At 38.5% G+C, this 20,975-nt stretch overlaps 4 protein-coding genes across 4 annotated transcripts; 3 read left to right on the top strand and 1 right to left on the bottom strand.

Annotated features, from left to right (window-relative positions):
• The first annotated feature begins 3,326 nt into the window (after positions 1-3,326).
• Positions 3,327-4,413, top strand: LOC149392554 (DUF241 domain protein (DUF241)). The gene has a single exon (XM_089620725.1). The coding sequence runs from the start codon at positions 3,390-3,392 to the stop codon at positions 4,260-4,262; it is 873 nt and encodes a 290-aa protein (XP_089476851.1). The 5' UTR covers positions 3,327-3,389; the 3' UTR covers positions 4,263-4,413.
• Positions 4,414-7,699: 3,286 nt separating this feature from the next.
• LOC149392553 (protein ALTERED PHOSPHATE STARVATION RESPONSE 1-like) lies at positions 7,700-10,388 on the top strand. The gene is made up of 4 exons (XM_089618606.1): positions 7,700-8,595; positions 8,688-8,797; positions 8,891-9,114; positions 9,437-10,388. The coding sequence occupies exons 1-4, from the start codon at positions 7,815-7,817 to the stop codon at positions 10,119-10,121; spliced, it is 1,800 nt and encodes a 599-aa protein (XP_089474732.1). The 5' UTR covers positions 7,700-7,814; the 3' UTR covers positions 10,122-10,388.
• A 1,815-nt stretch (positions 10,389-12,203) lies between these two features.
• Positions 12,204-15,400, top strand: LOC149392552 (serine/threonine-protein kinase BSK1-like). Its single transcript, XM_089618608.1, has 9 exons — positions 12,204-12,902; positions 13,012-13,147; positions 13,464-13,597; positions 13,710-13,815; positions 13,952-14,037; positions 14,243-14,431; positions 14,520-14,684; positions 14,767-14,880; positions 14,962-15,400. Exons 1-9 carry the CDS (start codon positions 12,564-12,566, stop codon positions 15,214-15,216), a joined length of 1,524 nt encoding a protein of 507 aa, XP_089474734.1. The 5' UTR covers positions 12,204-12,563; the 3' UTR covers positions 15,217-15,400.
• VAR1 (FtsH extracellular protease family) lies at positions 15,372-18,539 on the bottom strand. The gene is made up of 5 exons (XM_089618605.1): positions 17,641-18,539; positions 16,327-17,143; positions 16,061-16,244; positions 15,808-15,979; positions 15,372-15,716 (listed from the first exon to the last, which is right to left on the bottom strand). Exons 1-5 carry the CDS (start codon positions 18,337-18,339, stop codon positions 15,495-15,497), a joined length of 2,094 nt encoding a protein of 697 aa, XP_089474731.1. The 5' UTR covers positions 18,340-18,539; the 3' UTR covers positions 15,372-15,494.
• Between the last annotated feature and the right edge of the window lie 2,436 nt (positions 18,540-20,975).

Below are 20,975 nucleotides of genomic sequence, written 5' to 3'. Positions count from 1 at the left end.
TTTTCAGGGTTCCAACCTGTTACATTACATAACGGTTCGTAAAACTGAATGTGGCTTCGTTTTCAAATATAAAGACTCATGAGTCATGACTTATAGTTGCCTTATGTTAGTTAGACTTTTGAAAAACAACATAGAATAACATTTCTTAGAATTTAGTTAGTATCACAGATTCACATGTGGGCAATGAGTTACTTGTCAACGTAAATGCATATAATTATTATTGATATATAATATATACATATCCTATTAATAATGCACACTTATTCATCATGACTACATACATTTATTTTTATAACGACAGATGCGTGTAAACTTTTGAGGAGGGTAAACCGCAAAATAATATCAGATTTACTTAACTAGTTATAGATAAACTTTACTGTTAGGAATGAAGAAATCTAAATCATGATGCAAAGTGTTAAACATTGTCTTTACCGATAAGAAACAAAAATCAAATCTTTGAATCAAGAATCTTTCATAAATACAACTAAAATCAACTAAATTTGAATAAAATTTGGATCTGTAAAATTCACTCTACAAATCAAAGAATGAGCTCTAAAAAAACTATAACAATCAGAGATTATAGCTCAAGCATCCATTATAACAATAAATAAATTAATTAAAAGGGGATTAATAATAAGGGTTTTGGGGCTGTAAGGTTTCTGTATGAAATGTACTAAGCCAAGCCTATTAACTCATTAATGGTAACCCTGACCAGTTAGTTAGGGAGGCGATATATGTCCCGGAAGGCTATCTATAGCCCCCCATCCATCCTCATTTCCTCCCCCTTAGATATCTCTAATTGGTACATTAAAAATTTATAAATTCGCTTTCCTGATTTTTTTTTTTCTTTTGTATATTAATACAACCTCTTAATTTATATGTCGGAATCCATCCTTGATCTGCACGGTAAAAATCGCTACCGAATATCTGCGATAAACGATTCACCATATGGTAAGCAACCGACGGATGCAGTAATTTAAACCTAGATTTTAAGTAAAAAGTTAATCGTGGCAAAATACCTAATATTTTTTTTCGATATCATACTTATACGCCGATTTTTTTTTTTTTCAGCGGCAGAAGTACATAATGTTACATTTTAGTTGCGCCGTAAGTACCTGAACCGTTAAGTTAGATGAAAAAAAGTTGTAGCCTCAGCTTTAATAAAAAATATTAAATATTTAATTTTATAATACACAACAATTTAAAATAAAGAAAAAATTTAGCCTTGTTAATATTAAAAAAAAATCATTACTTTTTTCTCAAAAATTAAATAAAAATTAATTATATCATTTTATATTAAAAAAAATTATAAGAAAAAACCTCTCCTCATCAATAAAAAAATTTATAATGATTAATGTTTAATTAGGTTTATGATAAATTAGCGATAATTTTTTTTCATTACAAAATAATTTAATATTTAATTAGTTTTTAAAAAGTTACTAAAAAATCTGTATTATCAAAATATATAGTTAATGTTTAACTTTAATCAGGATATAAATATTTTTTCTTTTGATTTTTCTTGTATTATAAAGTCTATAATGATATTTAATTAGTTTTAAGAAAAAAATATAAATTTTTCATTAAATTTGAGACTAGCATGTGTTTCATTCAACTTAATGATCTAAATACTTAAGGAGCAACTAAAATGTAACATTATATATTTTTGTCACCGAAAAAAATATAATATATAAGTATGATTTTGGAAAAACATTAGATATTTTTGTCACAGAAAAAAATTTATAAGTATATAAATATGATTTCGGAAAAACATTAAATATTTTTGCTATTATTAACTCTTAAATAAAATAGAGAATCTTTTGAGAAACGTGAAATTCTTTAGTTGCTGTATTATAGGAAATTATTTGCACAATCATGCAGTTTCTTGATTCTAGTTTTATCTGATATATCATCTGTGGTAGTTGCACCTTGCACAGACTGTTCTCCGTCAAAACAGGCTTAAATCTTTGAGCATATATATTTAGTAGTTAATGATGCTCGTCCATAAATATCGATATCTCCCAGTCATGCATAATTTGACTTTGTAAAGATATCGAAATATTTTTATTTTTTTTAAAACTGGAGTATAATCTTTATCATTAATGTGTATACGATATTCACGAGTTTCTAAATATAACGGCTTTCCCAAATACCAAGAGTAAATACGCTAGCTGGCAATCAAACCGCACGCGTTAGGGTAAAAAAAACTAATCACATCAAATTAATGTTTCTTATATTTTTTTAAAGATTTTTTCAATGGAAATAATTTAATAAAAAAACAAAAATAAATTATAATCATTTTAAAAATAATAGTATTTCAGTCTATTAAAGTTGCGGTCACTACCGTTTGATTATTTTGCTATACGTTTGCAAAGCTAAAAATAATGGTACTTTAAAAAATTATAGTTTCAATTTGACTAAAAATCTTCAACGCCCTTCGATATATATAATGTGAGTAGGGATGTTGTGGAAATATAATATTTGAAGGATTTTGAACTTAAAATCAATATCGATAATTTTTCACATGCTGATGTCATATTGATTAATAAGAGAGGGCAATATCTTCATGAATATGACCCGCTTATCGATGGCCATTATATGACTACTTTAATTTGGTACGAAAAAAGCGAACGTATTTAATACGATTTCCAAGGGATATCAATAATTCAATCGATTTGCATAAATTTTTGTTTATTGGGTTGTTACTGAATATTAGAAATTTGATCTTTTAAAATAAATATAATTTCTTCCTAAAAAAAGAATAAATATTTGTTTTTACATATGTCAACATTAAATATTTCAAAAAATTATTGGTTATTCATCAAAACAAAAATTATGCATTTTTTCGACTTTCATCCCTAAACTAGGAATTTGGACATACATTTCTAATCAAATTTAGTTGTTTGAGAACCGGAAAAAGCAAATTTCAAGACAAGTCACGTTATATTATTATACATAAGCTTCAAAGCGAATCACTTATGAATGAAGGGATTGAAAATATCTACATTATTCTTGTTTCATAACTTACATGTGTGTGTCCGCAACAACTGAAGAATAAAACGCAGTCACACACTCACGGTCACGGAACACTTGTTAAAAAGTAAATCACAATAATCACGCGTCTCAAAGTCAAAAGTCAACAATCGACCGGTAAAAAATGCCACGCTGGCACTCTATGAATTGCCAGGGTATCAACATCACGTGGTGTCGGTTCGTTCAGTTCCTTCACATGATTTCACAACTCACACCTCTCTCTCTCTCTCTCTCTCTCTCTTCCAAATTAATATTCCATCCTCTCCTCTATAAATAACATTCAAGATCCAGCCAGCTTTCCATACAATCACAAAAAACGACACCTCCTTCAACTAAATAAATAAAAACGACATAAAAAAATGGTGGGCGTTTTCCGACGATCTCTATCATTCAATCCGAGCCGTCCATCGACATCGAGACCAGCGATCTCGCACCACACAAGATCAATCAGTCTCCCGTGCAGGCCTCACCCGGCGATCTCTCACCTTAGAGAAACCACCTCCGAGATAGTCAACTCCTGGTCAACGTCTCCGGATGGCAGGTCATCGGCTTGGCTCACCGACGGCTTGGCTCGGCTCAAATCCCTCCACGACTCGCTCGACGACGCTCTCAACCTCCCACAGACAAGGGACTCGCTCCGCCGCCAACCTCCGGCCAAAGTCGAGAAGCTTCTGGACGACTTTCTCCGCTTCGCCGACGCCTTCGGAATATTCCGAACCCTAATCATCTCCCTCAGGGAAGACCACTCCTCCGCCTCCGTCGCCGTTCGCCGGAGAGACCAGCCCACCGCTAATTCTTACGTCAGAGCCAGGAAGAAACTCGCCAAGGAGATGAGAGCCCTGATCTCCGCCGTCAGAGAAATCTCCGCCGTACCAGAGAAACCCGCGGCGGTGTGCGTCGGGGACGGGGAAGTGATGGCGGCGATTGTCGGAGTTGTGGAGGCCACGGCGGCGGTGTCTCTGGCGGTGTTCGGAGCGATCTGCGGAACGAAGAGAGAGAGGAGGGTTTGGGGGAGAATTAGGGAATCAGAGGAAGGAGTGATCGGAGAGTTGGAGGGAGCTGAGAAAGCGGTGGCGGGGCTGAGGAAGAAAACCGACGACGAGATCAGAAAGGCGTCGAAGACCATGAACGACGTCGAAGCCTGCATCGCCGCCGTCGAGGCTGCCGGAGAGGCTGTTTTTAGGGGGTTGATCGCCTCTAGGGTTTCCTTACTCAACACTTTCACACGTTGATACTCAAATACTCTACTCTCTATACACATATTTATTATCATGTCTTGATTAATTAGTCAGTTATTATATCCGATATTATATTAATGTATACATATCTATCATGTACTGCCCCTTGTTTCATTACTACTCTACTCATACGTACTTTTCTTTATACTACATGCAAACTTATTTTTAGTTCAATTTTTAGGGTTATATTGAACCACACTTAAAACTATTTTAATTAATATATAATTTGGTAACCGATCATATATATCTAATTCGTACTACTGACTACCTATAACTACTTGCTGCTCTCAATTTTTTTTTTGTGGCATGGATAATAATGTCCAATTTGTATGTAAATGTATTACATGTAACGTACAATCTTCGAGTTTTTTTTTTTTTTTTTTTTTTGAATAAATCTTTGGGGGCTTGAACTCATAACCTCTCCATCGAAGTGTGTGCGTGATTACCGTTAGACCAAATTAGTTAACACTACTATCTTCGAGTATTTGATACGCCTTAATTAGGGTTCTTAGCAATCTCTTGATTCTTATTTACTATTATTATTGTGTGCTATACATCGATAGCATGATTAATTCGGCCTTGTGGTGCGGGAGGATTCTGTAGTGAATGGCGGGATTTTTAGCATTGATCAATTGAGGTCTTTGTCATTTGTTATATAATATAATCACGTATCACTAGTTAAATCTTATTTGAAGAATGGGATATAATAAGTCATATATATGTCTGTTTATTCTAAATAAATTATATTAAAATTACGATCTTCAAAATAATTTTGTCCCTAAATAATTATGTTGAAATGTTTTCATTTGCGAGAGTACTTCTGACTTCTGAATTATTTTTTTTAATATTTTTTTTATATGAGGACAATACGACTGCAATGTTCGCACTTATATGTGTCAAATTTTTACTTGTTTTCAAAATATGTGCATGTTAAACTTTTATTATACAATGCATGCTTGCATGTATAATAATAATAAAAAACAACAACTATTTTATGAAATGCCTAATATTTAATTGAAAATTGTAAATATAGAGAAGTATATCTGTCTAACCGAAAACTTAATAAGTAAACCACAGCTTGTCCAATAGATATTAGTTAAACCAAAAGCAACAGGTTTGTATATTAATTAGAGATGTAACTTTTTCATATAGGAAACAATAGTAATATAATTTTTTGCAAATGCATGCAATCAAATGTGAATGCACGTGTGTGCATGTTGATGTTTCTTACATTAATGAGGGAAACAACAAACGAAAATTGTAAAAAATTTGACTTTCATGGACATGACCATAAAATTTTGCACGTTTAGTTTCAATTCAAACAACAAAAAAGCACATGGACATGTCAGTCATGATAGATTAATTTCAAGTTATCACGAGTCATGACCACTGTTTCATCAATTACTTCAAAATCATAACTAAGTAATTATATGCTCTTATTATAATGAAACTAACCTTATTATTTGTAATGAATTAATAAATAAATTCCCTATCATTGAGCTCGTACGTTATATATATGCGTGGAACGTTGAACTCTCCACCGCCATTGCCAGCTGAAATTAGCTCAACGCTTCTTTGTATGGGCTCCAACGAATTGGTGGCCCCTTACGTGATGATATCCCAAAAGTGCATTATGCGTTATATACTATTGTTATAAATATGTATAGTATTTATTTGGAGCTTTGGAGATGTAAACAACCTGTCTAAATGATTGGACATTAGCAGTTGTATATGGGATTAATATGTGAATCCCACTCATCATAATTGTATGTGTAAAGTAACATATATCTATAGGAACATATACGAAACCTTTTGTCCGTTTTACATGTACATATCCACATGTTATTGTAAGACTTATCTTGTCATCTAACTTCTTTATGAATTAGATTTAGAACGGTCTCGTTTTGATACATACATCATGGGTTATATGCAGTCCATCCATCTAGATTCTAATATATAGTCTCTCTCCAATTAAAAATGTTAATGAATTGATATATGCCATTTCAACGCCATACCACCCAGATTTTGTAGTTGTTTCACTTGCTATATAATAGGGGAATGGACATCAATTATACTAAATTCAATGTTTTTATGAGAAAAGTCATCAAAAAAATACATCAGTAACAGTAATAAAAAATCAAATTTATGCATTATTTTTGTCCTTTTCTCTAATTTCAAATCCATAAACTGTCTATATTTTAAAAAAAAAATCAATAAATTGTCTTTATTCCCAGAACTGGGCCACGGCCCACGAGGCCGGCAGGGATTCTTCAGCAACACAACCTCTGAAAAGAAACTATGGGCCATACAAAGGCTTTGCTTTCTAGGGACGTGTTTGGGCTCCACTTCTTGTCAATGCCATACCCATAAAGAAACAATAAATAAAAGCCGAATATTAAAATCAATTCAAAGTTTTGCCGGTCATTTTCATAACGATTGAATTCAGCACTTTCATGCACGTTATTGGTTTTCGTACGATTTAGGCTCTGCAGTGAAATAAAGTAAAAATAAAAAGCATATCTGTCTGAAATATTCACTTAATCCCATCCAATATGCATGGTTTGGTTCAAAAGTCATTTCTCGTGGGGACCTTTCTGTTCGTCGATGCCTCCTGAAGAATATGTATAAAACTATAAATTAGTATTATGTGAGGCCTTAATCAGTTTATTTATCTTGAAGGAGTACTAATTTTTATACGTGTAATGTCAGAACTCGTTCTTTTTATTTTTACTGTTTCATTTCAAAAGCATGTTTGGAGAGACGCCAAATTATACTGAGTTGGAATCCCACCTGGACCTACTTTTGAGATAGTGTTCCATTCAAAATCCCTTGTCTCTCACGTTAATCGTTGTTCGCCTATATATGGTGCCAGATAAATTATTGGGCTTGAATTGAATTCACCTTTGCTTTTGCAACGGTTTATTAATCTCACCTAGAGACAAACAAATTAATAATTAGTGCTTTTTTCGAGCATTATAATCTGAATCTCGTATAACAAAACAATCTATTTTCTAAGCTTTTTATAATGAGCTATGATCATATTTAGTACTAGCATATGGTCGTTTTGAAAATAAAATCACCAACTTTACTTATGGTCAACTTCACAATAACTAGGTAACTTTTCCTATGTTTAAAAAACTTTACAACCGAGAGAATGTTATTTTATAGCGATGGCATGATTGCAAATAGCGTAGAAGGTACAGCAAGTGTAATAAATATGCAAAACAGACGACCATCATTGCAAAAAAAAATGCTAATAATAAGGAGAGAAAAAAAATTGAGACGTTATGAGATGTTATTCTTGCCGCCAATAGGTAGTTTTTCCAAACCTAACACAGAAAAAGTGGTCCTTTACATTCCCCGGAACAACACAAAAAACACCAAACATAAATACCCCATTAAATTAATAATATTTGCATTTAAAACTCATCTCTCCCTCTCTCTTCCATATATGTAAAGTAAGGATTCAAAAAATGGCTTAAAAGTTGAAAAACTCACCAAAACCAAACGAGCTTTCAGAAACACCTCTGTTTACTTGCAACGTCGATGGGGTGTTCGAATTCGAGGCTTGATGATCTCCCAGCGGTGGCTCTGTGCCGAGAGCGTTGCCGATTCATCGAAGAATCTCTCCGAACCACTCACTCCTTCGCCGACGCTCACGCCGTTTACCTCGACTCTCTCAAATCCCTCGCTCCCACTCTCACTCCCTTCTTCTCTCGCCCTCACGATTCGCCGCCGGCGAAGAATCCTTCTCAGTCGGAATCCGCGGCGCCTGAATCCGAATCGCACATTCGATTCCCTCCGGAATCCGAAGAGGAGGGCGACGAAAAGGTCAAGACTGGTTTGAATCTCAACGAAGACGAGACTCGGCGATTGATCGCTCACAACTTCGGTGGTGAATTCGGAGGCGGTTTGGCTTCCATGAAGTCGCCGCCGCCACCGCCGGTGACGCTAGGTCCGGGATGGGACTTCCTCAACTTGTTTGAGACGTTCGAGAAGTACGAGCGGCTCTACAGTGCCTCGAATTTGGGGGAAAATTTAGACAAACCTAAACCAGAAGGCGGAGAGAAGAGAGCTCCGAAGGACGGTGAAACCACGACGACTTACGAGGTTAAAGTCGTCGAGAAGAGCAGTATCAAAGACGACGGAGCTACGAAGAAGGAGGCGAATGATCAGAAAACGAGTCATGACTCGACCGAGTCTGTTACTTCACCGAGTGTTTCAGAAACCATGGATGAGGTTCAGGCACAGTTCGTCAGAGCTTCGGAGTCTGGAAACGAAGTCTCTAGGTTTCTCTACCATTTTCGAAGACAGACTGTGAACCAAGGTATGTCCGTACGTTTAGTTTGATTCTGGATTTCTCTGCTTGAACTTCAATTTCAAGAAATGATCTGGTCAATTTGTTTTTTTTTTTTGCAGATTCTTTTCGCCTTTGTTTCGACGAAAGCTTCGGTTTAAGCTCACGGAATCTGTCATCGAGTCTGAAGAAGCTTGTGTTGTGGGAGAAGAAACTTCACTGCGAAGTCAAGGTTATTCATTTTAAGCAAACTTTTTGTGTTACATTGTGATCTTTTTTAGTCTAGTGAACGTTTCATTGTGCTTTCTGTTCATATTTTTCCCAGGCCGAAGAAAAACTGAGGTTAATTTACCAGAAGAAGTTCCAAGAACTCAAGTATTTGGACAAAGAGATTGCAAAGGCACACAAAGCCGATTCCACTCGGGCGTTACTTAGGGACTTGACCACTAAATTGAAGATTGCGTTTCAAATCGTTGACAGGATTTCGATTGCCATTAACAAGACGAGAGACGAAGAGCTGTGGCCCCAGATCAAGGAACTCAACCAAAGGTCCGTAAGTTATCAAATCCGCAAATTTTAGACTGGATAAAGAAAATTTTTGAACTTGTTGCCATAAATTTATTAGCAAGGAATAGTGGTCGTTGCATTTGAAGAGCTTTCTTTAAAGTTTCTTTGACCAGGTTGCTTTTTGTTACTAACAATAGGAGAACTCAACTACTTTCCTTATATTGGCACAGCTTTCCATTGCTCTCTGAATCCCTCTCAGCTTATTACTTCTACTTTTGAGTTGAATTTGCTCATTTTCTTAAAGAAAAAAAAAATACAAGTACAAAAGTTTTAACTTCAATTAGACCTAATCTGTGAACGCTAGGTTACTACCAATGTGGAAAACCATGCTAGAATGCCACAAATCCCAGCACCAAAAAGTGACCGAATCGAAAGGCCTCGACGCAATCTTATCGAGCGAAAAGCTGGACGAAGCAGATGTTAAAACGGCGATACATCTAAAGCTAGAGCTCCAAACTTGGAGCCTAAGCTTCTCGAATTGGGTTTCGACTCAAAAGGACTTCATCAAATCCCTCAACGGTTGGCTCACGAGGTGTCTTCTTTACGAGCCGGAGGAAGAATCGCCAGACGGTCCAATCCCTTTCTCTCCCGGCAGGCTCGGCGCTCCGGCGATATTCGTTGTCTGCAATCAGTGGTCTCAGACCGTCGAGAGGATCTCCGAAGCCGAAGTTGTCGGAGCTATCCAAGGATTTGTATCACGTTTAGACGCGCTTTTGAAAGAGCACAACGTGGATATGCAACAGATAGCAATCGCGGACAAGGAAATCGAGAGGAAGGTCAAAACGTTGGAGAAGATTCAAAAGGAAAAAGGGAACCACGGTGAAGTTACTGCGATGAGGTGTAGCGAATTGAAACAGGGTATGGTTCAGATCTTCGTGGCCCTAGAGAATTTCATGGCGAATTCGATCCAAGTCTACGAGGAACTTCGCGTTCGCATCGAAGAAGTCGGCGAAAAACCTCAGGAGAGCCTCAATGTCAGTGGTGCTTAATTGTGATTCTTTTTTATTTATTTTTTCTCTTCCAAGTTACACAAAAGAGGTATGTAACTACTTCTCTTATCTTAAGTTGTTGATAGAATTATTCATATTTGTTGAGCTTAGAAATTTTTGGGCATGTTCTCAATGTGTTTACTTGAGAATTGCCATAGGAAAATGGTTATGTACTAATTCGTGTATAAAGAGGAAGGATTGTGTGTGGTCAAATTTGTACGGGAAAATCTTTATAAAAAAAAGCTCAAGTGATTGTGATTCTTCATTTGTGGTGGCTTTCATAATAACCCACATGTCTCTGCCAACCTTTCCTTCCGCATCATCATCACGCTCATGAGTCATGACATACTATCTATATTATTTTTTCAAATTTAGTTTTATAATTTATCATGATTCCTATTTTTCGGAAAAATTCTGCTGTTTATTTCAACCTTTGTACAGTTGACGATTCCATTATTTTTTATTTGAATAAAATAAAACTGCAATTCTAAACGTCGTGGACGGGTGAGTCAACTCTTAAAATATGAAATAAACATGTAAGAATCTATAACTAAATATATTGATCTTGAACTAGGTTTGTTAACTTAAGTCTATTTTCTCATTCCAATCTATGGACTTTGGACCAGTAACCAGTTGCGTGATATGAATTTGAAATTTAAAATAAATAAAAAAATGCTGTGACTTTTACCGTTGGCAACATTTGGTTTGTTCCCCATTCTGTGCTCGACCTGTCTTTTTCTTTTTCTTCGGTTTAATATAGTTTTTTACTCGAAACCATAATTTTAAACAAAAACCAAACTAGATCCCCAAACGATTACGATTCATAATCATATAATTCACGTCATGTTACATTAACTTTTAGAAGCTTCTTACGATATTTGAGTCTGGTGGTCTTATTTAAGTTGACTTTTTTTTAAAGGATTTTGTTTTTCTATAAGTTCTATTGGCATTATTTATTATTAATTAAAAGTACTTGTGAATTTTAACCAAACTCAAAGTTGTAGTTTCCATGAGCTTTTATGGCTTCACGACTTGCGTGAGATCCGATTAAAAACCAAATCACAATCAACTTAACGTAAGTGGCAAAAATGTAGGATTGAGATGTTCAAGGGTCCAAAACCTAAATAATAATACTAAAAAAAAACCGGGTTATCTTTCTTAATGTCTCCTTCAACTCTTCACACTCTATGTCAACGCGTTTTATTATATAGAAAGTATTGTAGGCACATACACAATATACACGTATTCTTTTTTTCTTTCTTTCTTTTTTTTTTTTTTGAAGAAACATGTATTCTTATTTCATTTTCATGTATTTACGTTATAGAGCATATTATATTTGTCGGTCAGTTATTTTTACTAATTCAATTTTCTAGTCGCAAAAATTACGGGGCCGTTTGGTTTAGTTTTCTAAACTCGTTTTCTGTTTTTAAATTCTGTTTTCTGATTCTAATTTTTAAATTTTAAAAACAGATTTAGAATTACGTTTCAGAATATTTTAAATGTTGTTTGGTTATGTTTTCCATTTAATTGTATAAAGATAAAATAGAAAACAACTTTTCATTGTTTTCTGTTTTCTAAACAAATTTCAAAGAAAACAGAAACATGATTCTAAATCTGTTTTCTGAATTTATAACCAAACAGTTTTTCTAAAACTGTTTTCTAGAATTTAGAATCAGAAAACTATAAATGGATTTGGAAAAGTAAACCAAACGGGGCCTACAATTCTTCTGTCATCGTTTACCCATTTGGCGACTTCACCGCTGTGCAAATCCTGTTTTAACTTTCAGCCAATTGAAAACCATTGACTTCGTGGTCTCCTTGGCTCTAAAAAAGAAAAAGAAAAAATGTTCTATAGAAATTAAATTTAAAATATGAGACGATTTTTTAGAAAGGAACAGATGAGAAAACAAAATAATATAAATACGCATAAATAAAAATACGACAAAAACCAACCAAGAAAGGCCGAGTAATTCCAGCGAAATGAATATAATAACATTTGAGAAAAAGCGAATCAGCAACGGCCAGAAGAAAAGAGGAAATGACGAGATTAACCTTGGGGATTTAAAAGGGACAGTTCAACCGTGGGAAAAGGAAACAGAGGAAAAGAGACAGAAGAGGTTTTTGTCAGAGGCAGCAACGCGCAATGAGGCGGAAAAGAAAGCTGCTTCTCTCTAAAATCTAAATAACTCTCTCTCTCTCTAGACACGGACACGGGTGTTCTCTCTTCTCAATTACTATTTTTTTTCCCTTTCCCTTTCATTTTAATCCCTTGCTTGTCAGTAAAATAAATAAATAAACAAATATATATATATAATAAATAAAAAAGAGAAAAACCCATCTTCTCTGCCTCTCTCTCTCTCTATATGATTATTATTGTGGAGGAACAGCTGGCGGACGTGGTGGGGAAGTGAGTCTACTCAGCTGAAACTCGGGCGAGTTACCATGGGATGTTGCGCTTCGTCGTCGTTCCAGGAACCGAGCGGCCTCGCCGCCGATCGCAAGAACAATCCGGAAAACAGCAACAACCACGCCTCCAATGGCGGCGGCGAGCTCGGCGCGGCGGCGGTGGGGAGTGGTTCGTTGTTCTCGGAGTTTTCACTGGCGGAGCTGAAAGCGGCGACGAACAACTTCAGCTCGGAGTTCATCGTGTCGGAGAGCGGCATGAAAGCTCCGAACATCGTGTACAAAGGCCGATTGCAGAATCAGGCCGCCAATACTCGCCGGTGGATCGCCGTCAAGAAGTTCGCCAAGCTCGCCTGGCCCGATCCCCAGCAATTCGCCGTATTGCTCTCTCTCACATGCACACGCTCTATTCCTATTTCTATTTTCCCTCTTCTTTCTATTTCTAGGGTTTGGATTTGGTGTGATTGATTGATTTTGTTCGGTTTAGGACGAAGCTAAAGGTGTTGGGAAGCTGAGGCACAAGAAGCTCGCTAATTTGATTGGATATTGCTGCGACGGCGATGAGAGGCTTCTTGTCGCCGAATACATGCCTAACGACACTCTTGCCAAGCATCTCTTTCACTGTACGTCGTCTTTCTAGGGTTTCATTCGGTCAATTACTTCTATTTTACTTTATCTGTATTCATGCGTATAAAATGGAAGTAGAGGGAGGTTCTTTAAATGAAGACTTACTTACCTGACGACACATTTACTAACTTATTGTTCTTTGGGTTTTTATTAAATTTTGTCACACGAAGCTCGCTAGAATTTAGCATGTTATAGACTGTTTAAGTGTAGAAGCACTGATTTCCCTTTCGCAGAGCTCTTTAAATTAGGAATGTTTTTGCTTCATTCATTGAATTTGAATATAGTGTGAAGTGAAATTTGTTGACATGGCAGGGGAGAATCAAACAATTGAGTGGGCTATGCGTTTAAGAGTAGCTTTATCGATCGCCGAAGCTTTGGATTACTGCAGCACCGAAGGACGTCCCTTATACCATGATTTGAATGCTTATCGAGTCCTCTTTGACGAGGTACCTTTTAATCTCACACCCACTGTGGTCTTAGAACTTCATTTCTTTCTGTTCGGTTGTGGTGCATGAAAGCTTTTGTGTAATCATCTAACTGTGGTGGTGCTTTCGGCAGAGTGGTGACCCTCGGCTTTCTTGTTTCGGGTTGATGAAAAACAGCAGGGATGGCAAAAGTTACAGTACTAATCTTGCATATACTCCTCCGGAGTATCTAAGAAATGGTACTAATATTTTTTTTATTTTTTATTTTTTTTTTATCTTTGTTTTTGTAATCGCGCTCAAAGGTTCTTAAAAAAAAAAAAAAAAAAAAACCATTGTCCAGTGGTGATTAGTAATGGGCATATCTGTATATTGCAGGAAGGGTGACTCCAGAAAGTGTTGTATTCAGCTTCGGGACTGTCCTTTTGGATCTTCTTAGTGGAAAGCACATTCCTCCGAGTCATGTAAGTCCGTGTTTGGTTAGCTCCGGATCAGAAATTCAATATCTCAATCTGCTGTGCTCAACGCAACTAAACTTACTTGTCTTAGTACCTGCCCGTGAATCTCATTGTACTGTAATTGGATGACATCATGTCTAATAGTTGCTTTTCTCGATAGATTAGTATAGTAGCAGCACTGACATTCTAGTGATGATCGGGTAAATGTCAGGCTCTCGATATGATACGGGGAAAAAACATTCTTCTGCTAATGGATTCGCACTTGGAAGGGAACTTTTCAACTGAGGAGGCGACAGTGGTTTTTGAGCTCGCCTCACGTTGCTTGCAGTATGAGCCGAGGGAGCGCCCGAACACCAAAGACCTCGTTTCAACGCTGGCTCCGCTGCAAAACAAACCCGAGGTAATTTTTCGCTTTTTTAGATTCATATGTCTGGCTTTTGGTTTCTTAAGATTCGATATTCATGAACAAACAAATATATGTGTTTTAGGTTCCGTCTTATGTGATGCTTGGGATTCCAAAGCAAGAGGAAGCGCCTCCGACCCCGCAACACCCGCTTTCACCGATGGGCGATGCTTGCTCGAGGATGGATCTAACAGCTATTCACCAGATCCTCGTGATGACACACTACAAGGACGACGAAGGAACCAATGAGGTAAAAAACCGTAATCAATCAAGGCTGAATCCATCGACACGTTCATATTACTCACCATAGATTTATTATATATATATACCAGTTATCTTTCCAAGAATGGACCCAACAGATGAGAGACATGTTGGAAGCGAGAAAGCGCGGCGACTTGGCATTCCGCGACAAGGATTTCAAAGCAGCAATCGACTGTTACTCTCAGGTACGTATGTTTGTTTTCAAGATGTTAACCTTGAATTTTCCATAAAGGTTTGTTTTGACAAGGATTGTTGGTGATGAACAGTTTATCGATGTGGGAACGATGGTATCTCCGACGGTTTACGGTCGGCGAAGTCTGTGCCATCTAATGTGCGACCAACCAGACGCGGCGCTGAGAGACGCGATGCAAGCGCAGTGCGTGTATCCTGATTGGTCGACAGCGTTTTACATGCAAGCCGTTGCGCTCGCCAAGCTGGACATGCACAAGGACGCCGCCGACATGTTGCACGAGGCCGCCGCCCTCGAAGAAAAGAAGCACAAAGGTGGCAGAGGATCCTGAAACTCTCCTCCGTGTACATTCTTTTTCATTTTTATTTTATTTCCTTGTTTTGACCAAGATGTGTATGTATCATATTCATAGGAGAGGGGAGAAACTTGTTTGTTTTGTGCATCATCTACTCGCTATTTTTTTTTTGTTTACCGCTTCATTTTGAATTATGATGAAATAATTAATTGGTTCTTGATGTGTACATGTGTTATATTATACGGTACATATTTGATATCATATATCACAACCCGTGTCAGCGTAAATAATAGTACATTCGTTTTTCTAGCGAATCAAGAGACATAGAGCTCGGCTTTGCCGTCGATGAAGAGGCTCATGAATTCCTCTCCGTCGACGGATTCTTTCTCGATGAGAAGTTGAGCGAGCTTGTGGAGAATGTCGATGTGGGTAGTCACGATCTCCGTGGCCCGGCCGTACGCCGTCTCTACGAGCTCCCTCACCTCCGCATCCACAATATCCGCCGTCGCCATCGAATAGTCTTTCTGGGATGACATCTGTGCATGTTTTTTTTGTTTCTTTCCAAATTAATTTGGATGCCCAGCGAAGAAGCACAGGAAAAAGGGTATGTTAGTTAGTATTATTTACCTGCTGACCCAAAAAGGGATCTCCTCCCGAGCCGCCGATTGCAACTTGTCCGATCTTTTTGCTGAACCCGAATCGCTCGACCATCTGCCTCGCCACTCTCGAGACTTGCATGAAGTCGTTCGACGCCCCGGTTGTAACGTTTTCCCGACCAAAGATCACCTCTTCCGCGACTCTGCACCATCGATAGGAAAACCCGAGCTAGTGAGTTGGGATGTGTTAAAAGAGAAGAAGATTTTGAAAACGAGAGCAAGACCTTCCGCCAAGAGCCACAGCCATCTGATTCTCCAAGTAGCTTCTGCTGTAAAGGCCGGACTCGAGCCTCTCCTCGCTCGGAGCAAAGAAGGTGAGACCGCCCGCTTGCCCACGTGGAATGATCGAGATCTTGGCCACCGGATCATATTCCGGCATCAACGCACCCACCAAAGCATGTCCCGCCTCTGTTCACATAATCATTCATCATTCCACTACACGATACTATATGTATATGCATGTATGTTTTTTTTTTTTTTTTATTTGTACCGTGGTAAGCGACGAGTTTCTTCTTCTCCTCGGAGACGACGGCGTTCTTCTTCTCGGGGCCGGCAATGATACGCTCGAGAGCGTCGGCGATCTCGTCTTTGCTGATCTCCTTGAGGTCGCGCCTGGCGGCGAGAATGGCGGCCTCGTTCATGAGGTTCTGCAGATCGGCTCCGGTGAAACCCGGCGTCCTCCTTGCAATCTTCTCGAAGTCGACGTCTTTGGCGAGAGCTTTCCCCCTGGAGTGGACCTGAAGAATCTTGACCCGTCCGGCGACGTCGGGGCGGTCGACGGTGACCTGTCTGTCGAACCTCCCGGGGCGGAGGAGAGCGGAGTCGAGGACGTCGGGGCGGTTGGTGGCGGCGAGGACGATGACCCCCGAGTTGCCGGAGAAGCCGTCCATCTCGGTGAGGAGCTGGTTGATGGTCTGCTCGCGCTCGTCGTTGCCGCCGCCCATGCCGGCCCCGCGCTGGCGGCCGACGGCGTCGATCTCGTCGATGAAGACGATGCAGGGGGCCTTCGACTTGGCCTTCTCGAAGAGGTCCCGAACCCTGGAAGCCCCGACGCCGACGAAGAGCTCGACGAACTCCGAGGCCGCGCACGAGAAGAAGGGCACTCCGGCTTCTCCGGCCACCGCCCGGGCCAGAAGGGTCTTCCCCGTCCCCGGCGGCCCCACCAGAAGGCACCCCTTCGGGATCTTCGCCCCGAGAGCCGTGTACTTGTCCGGGTTCTTCAAGAAGTCCACAACCTCTTGTAGCTCCAGCTTCGCCTGGTCCGCCCCCGCCACGTCACCAAACGTCACCCCAGTCTCCGGAACTTCCTATTCACACAAATATGAAAAAACAAACTTTGAGCTGTGGAATCCGATTCGCAATCAATGGATGAATCATAAACTGCTTGTATGTATATATGACATTAGCAAGGCATGAAAACTCGCCCAATTTTAATAGTACAAACTTCGAACCCACAAATATGCTGAATTAATCAGCCACCGGATCGAACTCGAGACCAATGGATGAACAACAAATTGCTTGTATACTTTGAGCCCAACCGTTTCCAGGCATGAAAACTCGCCTAATTGTAATAGTATAATTTGCTTTCTCTGGTTCTTGGATCGTTATTTGCATTTCGTACGGACCATTGAAATAGTAGTCTAATCTAAATTTCTAGTAATTATTAGCCCCTAAAGAAAATCCCTGTCTCAGAACTCGGATTATGATCACAAGCTACTAAGCTTACCTATCAGTTGTGATTTCTGTGGCTTCGATCACTAGCTCAATTGATATTTAGAGAAATGAAGATGAAGTGAACACGTACCTGGAACTTGGATTTGGATCTGCCAAAGTCCATGGGCCCACCCATCCCGCCGGGCCCGCCGGGTCCGCCACCAGCCCTCCGGAAGAGGAAGAACAATCCGGCGAAAGCCAGAACAGGGAACAGCAAGTTGCCAATGATCCCAAACAATCCGTTCCCACCTTCTCCCTCCGAAACAGAGATATCAACGCCGTTCATCGCCAAGATATCAATGAGGTCAGGATCGTTGGGGACGACGACGGAGGCGCGACGGCCGTCGACGGCGGTCAGCTGAAGAACAGAGCCGTCCTTGGCAAACCTAACCCTCTCGACCTTTCCCTTCTTCACGGCGTTAAGAAACTCGCTGTACCTCCAGTTCGACCCCTCTGGGAGGTCCGACGCCGGTTTCGGTGTGGAATCGGCGGTGTTTGGAGCGTTCAGGATGAGGCTCTGCGCGAACGGAGAGGATTGCTCGGCGGCGCTGGGCTGGACCTCCATCACCGGCGGCGGAGGCGGCGAGTCGACGGCCATGGCTTGCGGAGCCATGGAAGAGAGGAGAATGGTCGCCAGAGCGGCTCGGGTTTGGACGGAGTGAGAGTTGAAGTGTCGGAAGCGTTTATCGGAGAGGAGAGCGATCGGAATCGACGTCGTTTTGGTGGTTTTGGGGGTCGGAGGAGAGACCAGGATTTGGGTGCCATAGAAGTTGGAGGAAGAGCAAGCCATTGCTACACGAATACAGTCGATCCACTGAAATGGATTAACACAACAACAAGACTATATATACACACACTCAATAATGTGTATGAATGAAAATTGGAGAGTAATTCAGTTGGGAGATGCAATATTGAACAAGTTGATTAATCGGAAGCCATAAATCTCATTCTCTGCTGCTGTAGCTATGCTCGTATCCACGTGTGCTGCTCTATATCCACTCTTTTCAATCACTTTTGATATTCAATTCTTTCAACGACGTCGTTCCACAGCGGCATTCACCCAGTGGTCGGCCCGCCTTCAGTTGGGCTTTCGGCCCAATAGTTTTTGTGGAAATAGCCAACAAAAGCTCCTTTTCGTAACTTTTTTCAATATTAACCGCGAAATATTTTTTTTTTCATAAACAACCGTTTTAATTTTTGAAATGTCCACTTTACCTTTAATAACTATTAACCAGATTTCCATAATTGTCGACCAGATTTCAATATAACAATATTTTGAACCAGATTTCAAAAAGGTAAACTATCTTAAAATAGTTGTTGACCAATTTTGAATAATTGTTGACCAGGTTTCATTAACATTTAAAAACTTATATAAATAATTAAAAATAAACTCAAAAACACAAAAATCGAAACCAATTGCTTTGTAAACAAAACATCGAGGTGTTTGAGGAAGAAGAAGAAGAAGAAGAAGCAACCTACATGATTGAAAGGGAGAGCGATGATGGTTGAGGAATCAAAGGTATCAAAGGCATCAAAGGAGGAGGTCGCGACGTTGTTCTCTCTAGGGGTGGAGAGGAAAGGCGCATAAAGAGCCAGTCGGAGTGAAGTCGCGCTAGTCAAGGCCATCCAGTGCGCACAAGCAGCCCATAAATCTGGCAGCAAAACCTACTTCGTCGTGGACCCACAACCCACACACACATGCATACACAAAAGATCGAAGGAATGGAGAGAAAAAAGGGGTAAAAGAGAACTTTCAAGTTGGGTTTAGTATTAAAGGTGTCCTAAATTATATTTTGGTTGGTTTTGATAATATATATATATATATATATATATATATATATATATATATATATATATATCAAGATGACTAATAGATGTGTCAAAATCTTTTTTTTCAAACACCAAATGGCCTCTACTACCTTTTTTTTCAAATTTAAATCTCTTTAGTATATCAATAATTTTCATATTCATATATATATATATATATATATATATATATATATATAACAATAGTTTACATTCATATTTTCACAATTTTAATTTAATTTTTCTTTGGTGTATCCAAATAATTATAGCCACTTCAGTTTGCTTTTTTCATGGTAATATGCTCGTGATAGCTTCAGAGTCTAATCTAACGTCTGAGTTATCTCTCTTTAAAGTTTGATTACACCCTTCGTGGCTAGAAAAAACACCTTCTCTAGACCTTGATCATTTATTCCTCAAATTGATAGGATGTGTTTGGAACCATAAAGTATAAGAGAAAAGAAAATCTCTTTTATTTTCTTTGAGCTCTTTGAATGAGGTGAAATTAAAAGGAAAGTAAAATGAGAGGAAAAATATAAAAATAATATAGAGATACTACTTTTTATAAATAAATAAAAATTGAGGTGGAAAATAAAATTCATCCAAAATTCATATATGGAGTCCGCGTTTGTAGCATTTTCAGAGTTCTAAAGAGAACTTTAACGTTTAATTTTTTTAGCGAATTATTTCTTAGATCGAATATGCAGAGTAAAAATACTCACTTCTACATCTTCGTAGACCTTCTTCACTCCTAGAATATTACTTAATTAGTGGCTTGCAGCTGTTAATGTGTTTCATAGAAAAAGATTAATTTCAGTCGCATATTAAGAAGAGAACTTTAAATGTCCAACTTTTCTTATAAGTTTTGTCGTATTGAAATTACGACTAAGCAGACGTAGAAATTCTCGACAATTTGGTGGGGCTTCCATTCCTCTACGGACAAAAAGGAATGACCAAGCTATCTAAAAGGTAGGTGTGGATTAACATTTGACTGTCTAATCAATAAAATTCCAAGTTTGACTTCTTGAAATTTACAGGTTGAGGTTGAGAATGATCAGTAGATTATATTTATATCTTAATTTGTTTTGTAGCGCGTTTAGTCTCAATTTTAGCCTCACCGCCATATAGAACAAACAACAGATTGTATGTGCACGAGAACCTTCACATTTCACACCAATTGCTCAATTACTCGAATATATTAATATAATTTAATTCTTTGCCCAAATCTCACTCTCTAGATCCTGATCTCTGACTCCCAAGTCACGTAGACGAATCAAATACCCCCACACAGCCACAGCACACAGCTGTAATAATATATGTTGATACAAACTGGATACAATATACTTGCGATTTTTCTATATGCCGGTTTATGACACTATTTTGTCTCCCAATATTAAATTTGTGGAAAAATAAAATAACACCCTCTCAGACGTGCAGGTACAAATCAGTATCAGACTATCAGTCGCATCTCATAAAATCATAACCATATTATATATACATAATACTGTAGATACTGTATTTACACTCAGGGTTACGGCTCACGGGGGATCTTTAATTAATATATATATATATATATATATATATAAAAATAAAAAAACGAAGCTACCTTTGGACAAGTTTGTC

This window comes from Urtica dioica, chromosome 7, assembly GCF_054948205.1.
Source record: "Urtica dioica subsp. dioica isolate 48M chromosome 7, U.dioica_male_clone48M_v1_H2, whole genome shotgun sequence".
In the NCBI taxonomy this organism is placed as follows: Eukaryota; Viridiplantae; Streptophyta; class Magnoliopsida; order Rosales; family Urticaceae; genus Urtica; species Urtica dioica.
Note: the sequence above shows the minus strand (reverse complement) of the source record. Positions and strands in the feature narration are given on the sequence as shown.